Source organism: Colletotrichum graminicola (assembly GCF_000149035.1).
Source record: "Colletotrichum graminicola M1.001 genomic scaffold supercont1.105, whole genome shotgun sequence".
Lineage (NCBI taxonomy): Eukaryota > Fungi > Ascomycota > Sordariomycetes > Glomerellales > Glomerellaceae > Colletotrichum > Colletotrichum graminicola.
This window is the reverse complement of record NW_007361109.1, coordinates 1-8228: the sequence shown is the minus strand read 5'-3', so window position 1 is coordinate 8228 and position 8228 is coordinate 1. Positions and strand designations below refer to the sequence as shown.

Here is an 8228-nt window from a genome sequence, read left to right as displayed (position 1 = left end):
AACCTTAGACTTTATATAAAAGTAAATATACTAAGTAAGTACTAAAGGGCTAAAAAGACCTAACTATATCTTAAAAAGTTACTTAATATAACTAAAGTAAAGGTATTATAAGAAAAGGAAAAGTGTTAAAGTAAGAGGTAAGAGAATATCTTTAAAAGAGGCTTATATAAAAAGTAGTAAACTATATATATAATAATATAGTAATTAGAAAAAACTAAATATAATATATAAAGCTATAAAGTAGTTTAAAATAGTAATAAAAAGAATAGTAAAAGATAGTTTTATTTAATTTTATATAATATACCTATATAGTAAGCTATATATTATAGTAAGCTATATATATTTATAACCTTTCTACTTTTTTAACCTTTATACCTACTTTCCTTTACGTATAAATATAAACTCTTCTTCTAAAGAAAGCTAAATTATTTTTACCTTTTTAGCTATTAAAAAAGACGTAAAGATATTTATATAAAAAGTAGCTACTACCTTTAAGGTCCCTAAATTAACCCTTTATATATAACGTATTAGTATACTTCTATAAGATAAAATACGTCTAAATTTAAAAAAGATAATAAAAGTAAAAGAGGAGGTAATTCTTAAAGAGTTATTAACCTAATTAATTAAGGGTTTCTTTTATAATAAGAAGACGTATAAGATATAGCTAACTAACTTCTAAATAAATATAACATAATATATATTAGACCCTAATAGGTAGAGAACTTTATATAATAATAGCCCTAATTAAAAATATAATTTTAATATTAAATTAACTACTAAAAGGGCTTAGCTAAAGATCTTATAATTATATAAGGCTAGTATATACTTATATAAAATATAATTATAAAGTATAAGATATAAGATTATAATACTTATAATTTTAATAAGACTAGGTTCTTAATAGGAATACTATTATATTAAAGTTATTATAACATCTAATTCTAAAAAAAGGCTTTATATAAAGTAGCCTAGTAATTAAGAATAGGTTTTTATTATTTAGGGTATATATATAGATAGCTAGGTAATACCTTTATATATTATTATAAAAAGTAAATATTACCTCTTCTCTAAATACTAAAATAGCTAATTCCTAGCTAAACAGTATATTTACTTAAGTAAAAATAAATAGATAATAAATAAGATTAGCCTAAATTAGTTAAATTATTTTAACTAGTATATAAAGTCTTATATAAAAAGTACTTATTAACTTTTAATCCTTAATAGCTATAATAGCTTTAAATTAACTAAATTTAATAATTTCTATAATAAATAAAAAATTATTACTTTCTATATACTTTTTTATTTATTATATAAGCTTTAGCCTCTTAATATAAGTTTTTTTAGTCTATTAAAGCTTTTATATAATAAGGAAATTAAGAAAATAATATAAATATAGATTTTATATATTATAAAAAATAACTTTTTTTTACTTTTAAAGTAGTGTTTTTTACTTTAATAAAAAAAAGAAATATATAAGCTAGCTTTAAATAGACTAGCCTTATACCTTTTAAACTTAAAGTAGTTATTTCTTACTTAGATTTTAAGCTAAATATACTAACACCTACTAGCTTATATTTAACTAGCTTAGGCTTATAAGACCTAAAGACACTAACTATAGTACTAAAAGGTATATAAAGTACTAGTTTACTAAAAAAAAAAGATCTAGAGATATTAAAAAACCTTACTAATACTAATAGATAAAGTAATTAACCTTTACGCTAAAGGTATTAGTAAGTTAGTATATAGGCTTATTTTTATTAAGGCTAAAAACCTTAGACTTTATATAGGGATAAATATACTAAGTAAGTACTAAAGGGCTAAAAAGACCTGACTATATCTTAAAAAGTTACTTAATATAGCTAAAGTAGAGGCGCTATAAGGAGAAGTAGAGGGTGTTAAAGCTAGAGGTAAGAAAATATCTTAAAAAGAGGGTTATATAGAGGGTAGTAAGCTATATATATAATAGTATAGTAATAATAAAAAGACTAGATATAATATATAAACCTATAAGGTAGCTTAGGATAGTAATAAAGAAGATAGTAATAAGTAGTTTTAATTAATTTTATATATTATAGCTTAATTAACTTATAAGAAAAGTTAAAAAAGAAGAAGAAGTATATAGCTTACTATAATATATAGCTTACTATATAAGTATATTATAGCTATAAGTAATAAATTTACTATAACTTATAATATTATTTACTTTAGCTTAATAAAGTATAAGTAAGTTACTTAAAGTATATTAATCTTTAAGATCTATAGTATAGTTACTAGTACTAATATTACTTATATACTAAGTACTACTATTATAATAGTTACTAACTACCTTAAGTTACTATATATTCTAACTATTCTTTATAATAATTCTTACTTTCTTTATAAGTACTTAGTAAAGCTTAGTATTATAAACAAAAAGGCTTATAATTAATATTATAACTCTTTAGTAATTATATAAAAGATATAAAGTCTATGAAGTATAATAAATATAATATAATAATATTCTTACTAATAAATCTATAAAGTTACTACTAAATAAGGTACTAAATAACTAGTTAGAAATAAGATACTTTAAATTAGTATAAAAGAATAAGTTTTAAGGACTACATAATTAATTATATAAACAAAAAGTATCAAATACTTTTAGGCATTTAATCTTATTATGTTTTTAGGCTTTTCAACCACCAAGTAGTTATCTAGGCTATTTAAGGTAGATTCTTTTTACTTTGAAAAGTTACTAGTATTAAGATATTTAACTAGCTAAAGGTAAAGCTTATTTAAAGTTACATAACTTACCTTAATAGCTTACTTATACTACTATAAATATTTATAGTAATAACTTCTTCTTGTTTTTATTATTATCCTTATAAGTAACTAATAGTTAAACTAACACTATTACTGCTTTATGATTACGATCCCTTGTGATATCAACAGACATTTTAGGCGTTAATTGCTGCTGGCGATTAACGGCGTCGTTTTTGCGACATCATCATAACACCTTTCCATTGCCGCCGCATCTTTCTTCATAAGCTGCAGATAACATAGCTATAGCTTTACCTCTTTTATCTACCCACTACTTAGAGCCAGGCTTTCCCTTATTAGGATTAACTGAGACGTCGAGAGCGAATAAAGCGTAGTTTTGGGCATTCCGTATCTTGCGACCATCCCCTAGAGATTTACACCTGTAGCAATAATGTTAGTTCATCAGCGTAACTTTTTTATAGCGTCAAATGATCGTACAGTTCTGGCTCATAGGCATAGTCTGAACAATGCTCGCTATTTGTTGTAGCAGTTGCCATATGCTGAAGCTCGTGGAGCAGAATCATGCCGCGAGACATCTGGCCACTTGATGTTTGTCCCCACTGCTTCTTCATCTCGGTTTCGGAGATTCTCCTTGAGCTAAAGAATTCAGGACAAAAGTAAATCATCGTGGTACCCAGAGGACTTTTCGCGTTTGGCGCTGGGCCAACGACAGCAGCTGTAGCGCTTTTGCATACCATCATCTCCTTCTTTTCAGGACAAGCGTAGACCATAGAACCCGCTGTTACAGGCGGCACGTGGCCTGCTACTTGGAATTGCTGTATGCCGCCTAAATTCAAAGTTACCGGTATTGACGGCTGCCCCAGGTTCTCGAAGGCAATACGGTAGTGATGATCTATGATTCTCGTCTTCGCGTGGGTGTTGGCGTTCGCTACATTGAACATGGAAAGTCAGCACTAATGGGCCGTCATCTACTTTGTCCATTGTGGCAACGTACAAGGCCCAAACCATGTTTGGTATGCTTCTGAGTCTTCGGCCCCCGGGACTTGAAGAACATCGATAGCCTGGCGAGCGTATTTAACCGTCTCGGCAACGGTGTTACCAATTTCTCGAAGCTGCTTCTTACTGCAGACCCACTCGCCCTTGGCTACATAGTACATATTATCGAAAGGAGCGCGTTGCGTCAGTCGTGGGGCAGAGTTCTGAGCTGCTACCAGACACGGGATGAATGCAGTGCAAGACAGCACGGAAAACATGGCGAGGAAAACGGGAATGCGATTTCTGTACTCCATAGCGATTGCATTAATGAGGCGCCAGATGTAATCAGTTTGAGCTGGTATGAACCATCATCACAAGCCAAGGCCAATCAAATCCAAGGTAAGAGTGTAGACTATATACTATCTGTGATTTATACTCTACAAGCAGCATTGTTATCATTACGGACTGTTTGATTTAATACGTATGGCCCCTATTCATGCTGTCTAGGTACTGCTAGGAGCAGGTGGGTCCCCGCGATGCAGTTGTCGACCGCAGGGTCCGGACAGATGGATACTAATACCCTCGACAATAGTGTTGCGATGGAGATCATCGCGGATCCATCTGATCATGGGAACAAAAGGTCTGATGATTATTTGCAGTATCCACCGCAGATAGCAGTTGGTATCACTTATATTTCTTTACGTATACCTAATTGAACCAAGTTAGCCCAGTTACTCGTCACTTTGACCTGTTGATACGTACGAGTAACCGTATCATAGATACCCATGTAAGAAATACTGGGTGGGTCGGGAGGGAGGGAGCTACTGGGCTGGGCTGAACGCGAACACGGCAGACGAGTCATGCATTGTTGAAGAAAGCCGGCCAACTTGACGGATGGGGGATTCCCGCCCCTTATCCAACTCATAGTCATCCACTTGAATTTATTTATAGTATTACTGTAAGATTACGGATACATGCGTACAGACGATCTAACAAAGGGATATGCACAGAGGCAACAGCAACAGTGAGAACGATTTTTATTTAAAAAACAATATTCAATTGAGGCCGATAAGCACATCAAGCAGATCAGGCGCTTGTACCTAGAGAGATAGGCGTACAATGCTTGGGTTCAAACGAGGAGAGCAGTCGAAGCGCGGATGACATAGGAGATTGGTTGTTTGCGTGTCTGGTGGCGACATGCTTGGCTGGCAATTGACGAAGATGAAGGACAAGGAACACGTTGTTGTCGGTTTGTTGACAGACGAGCGACCGTGGTGCAGTTATCTTCTCACGTGTGTGTGTGGGTGTAGATGTAGGTGCGACCGAAGGGGTCGGCGACGGATTTCCCAGGTGTTTGGAGACTGTCGCAGAGTGTTCCTTGTATACAATGGTATCCGGCCGAAGTTTTTTCCCCCTGTTAGGTGACTAATGCTCACCCCCCTACTACAGAACTTTACTTTTGGTGAATATTGCCCCTCTATCATAATGTCAGCTATGGGTGATAACATCATAGGGGGAAAAAACCTACCCCTGCCACTCTGTAGAAGTATCCATCTACGGGTGAGGCCGGCCGCGAGGGGCCAGGAGACCGGATTATCAGCCCTTCCGGCCTGATATAAATCCTGCATGCGGCTTGGCGATGCTAATAAGGGCATCGCGACACCAAGTGTTTAGATTCCTTTCCTTACCCTTTGCCTTGTGCTGGTTTTAAATACAGCGAAGTTACTGTAAATTAACTAGGTGTTAAAGTAGGCAAAATAGCCGCATGCGCCCAGGCGCAGGGTGAGGCAATTACAGTGGGTAAGCAAAAGTTCCGCCGAATCCCTAGTTTTACACCAAAACTTACTAAGTTTACAAGCTTATTAATAACTAACTACTATTACATTTAAGCTAAGAGATTATGTTTATATAGTTTAAAGTAAGCTTTAATATATATATAGGTCTTAGTCTAAAATTTCTAACTTATTGTTCTATATATAGTATATTAAGTTAGTACCTATAAGCTATAAATATTATTTCTAGTATAAATAGAATAATAAAGCTTATAATAAGTTTATATAAGACTTTTAATACTTAATAAGTACTTTATAACTTTTAAGTATATACTTATTAGCAAAATAGTAGTAAAAGTAGCTTATAAGTTTAAAAAAATTAAGATTTTAATAAAGTATTTCTATCTATAAAACTATTAATAAGTAAATATTTTAACTAACTTATATATAATAAAGTAGCTCTAAATAGTTAATATATATTATATTATATCTTTCTTTTTACTTATATAGTGTAGAATTAAAGTCTAAAAACTATAAGTTTTAGTGTAAAACTAGGGATTTAGCAGAACTTTTACTACCTTACTATAGCTATAAATACACTAGTTATTTCTTAAAGAGATTCTTTTAAAGTAGCTATAGTATATAGTAGTTACTAAAGTTATAAGGAAAAGGGGGTGTCTTTACTTTTATATATATTTTATTAATTAATAGTCTAATATATAGTATTAGGCTAACACTTTACTCTAGGCTACTTATATTAAATTATAAGGATTATAATAGTAGGAATTAATAAAGGGGCGTTATAAATTAATATAGGGGCGTCGCCCTTATAGAGGCGTCGTTTTCTATCTTCTTAATTAGCTTAGAAAATTAATATATCCCTATAAAGGTAGTAAAAATAAGTTTACTAACACTTCTACTATTCTAACACACTATTATTTAATTAGCCTATATAGCTATAAGAAATAGGCTCTATAAGGGGCTCCTCTTTATAGCTATAAAGATTACCTCCTATAGAGCCTATTTCTTATAGCTATAAAAAGCGCCTCTTTTCTTATTTAAGTTTTATAAAAGTATATTACCTATTACTTCTTCTTATAAATCTTAAATAGGGCTATATAATTAAAAGTGTTTACTATTTAGCTACTTTTTTATAACGTAGTTATAAGGATTTATTATTACTACTAACTATTTCTTACTAACTTTATATCCTTTAAATACTAGACTATAATAGCTATCTATTTATATAAGTCCTTATAGTCCTTTTTTTACTAAGAACACTTAACTAGCTTCTTATTTATTACTAAGAGGAGGTTAAAATCTAGCTTTAACTTAATTAACTTACTTTTTATATAGACTTATTCTTACTTCTAAGTAGGTAGCCTTACTTCTTACTACTAATACCTTAGCTATAATTCTAAGTATAGGTTTAGCTAGCTAACTAGCCCTCTTAAAGTAAGGCTAGTTATAATAAGATAAGTTACACTATATTCTTTAGCTTACTATAAAGGGATACTATAATCTTTAGGTTAAGAATCTAGTAGTATAAATTAAAAAAGGATATCTCTTAAAGACACTACTAAGGGTATACCTTTTATTTACTAAAAGTTACTAAATTAAGTATCTTAGTAAAGATCTTATAGTAGTATAAGATACTAAGCTTAATTAAAACTATATAGTTTAAATTATATTCTTATATAAGGGCTAAGAATAGCCTTTTACTAAAAGGTATTACCTTTTTTACTAGCTAGTATTACTTTCTAATTAACACTAAACACTTTAAAAAAAGTAGTATATAAAGTTTACTAAAAAGCTTAAGGTAAGTCCTTATATACTTTTAGCTTTTAAGGACTTTATTTTTAGTATAAGCTTACTTAAAGTATAACTCCTAATTACTAATTATATCTTATATAATAGTATTAAGTTAATATAAGTAACTAAGACTATTTAAAAGATAGCCCTTAATATTATTATTACTTAACTTTATACTAAAGGTAATATAAACACTAAAGTTCTAGTATTTTTAGATAAAGTAGTAAGCTTATTATACTCTTAAGGGTAAGTATATTATATAAAGGTACTAAAGAATAAGGTATTAAATAATAAACTCTTTATAGAGTTTAGCCTAGGCTTTCTTAAAGGCTTACTTAGTCTTAGTAAAAATACTAAGCTTCTATATTATTAACACCTTATAATATATATAAGGGGGGGCCTTATTTACTAGCGTATTAATCTAGGCCTAGTCCTTATTACTAAGCTAGGCTATTACTTATATTTATAGCTAATAGGCCTTATTATTTAATATACTACTATTACTACTATAACTATAGTCTTTAAGCTACTTCTACTTAGCCTTAAGTATAATATTAAAGTTAATATAGTAAATATAAAGCTATTACTAGACTTCAAGAAACTACTTATTTAGTATAGCTTTTATTTACTTATTATAGTCTATAATTATAATAGTAAGATAATAAACTAAGTTTTAGTCTATAAGTTAGTAAATACTAGCTAAAAGAAACTAAAAGCCCTTTAGCTTTTTATTATTAATAAGGCTAAATATAACGTTATAAATAGATTTAAGGTAGGTCTACCTAGTAGCCTAAAAAAGTAGAAGTATAAAGTAATTAGTATTATAGGTATTATTAAAACTAATTACTTTAGGGAACTACTTCTATATTTAGAGATAGTAAGGAAAAGTCTAAATAAAGCTAATAAGGA

At 30.0% G+C, this 8228-nt stretch overlaps 1 protein-coding gene across 1 annotated transcript; it reads right to left on the bottom strand.

Moving 5' to 3' along the window:
- Nucleotides 1-3070: 3070 nt before the first annotated feature.
- GLRG_11683 (uncharacterized protein) lies at nucleotides 3071-4049 on the bottom strand (the record flags this gene model as incomplete). Its single annotated transcript, XM_008102353.1, has 3 exons — nucleotides 3071-3179; nucleotides 3238-3688; nucleotides 3755-4049. The coding sequence occupies 3 exons, from the start codon at nucleotides 4047-4049 to the stop codon at nucleotides 3071-3073; spliced, it is 855 nt and encodes a 284-aa protein (XP_008100544.1).
- Between the last annotated feature and the right edge of the window lie 4179 nt (nucleotides 4050-8228).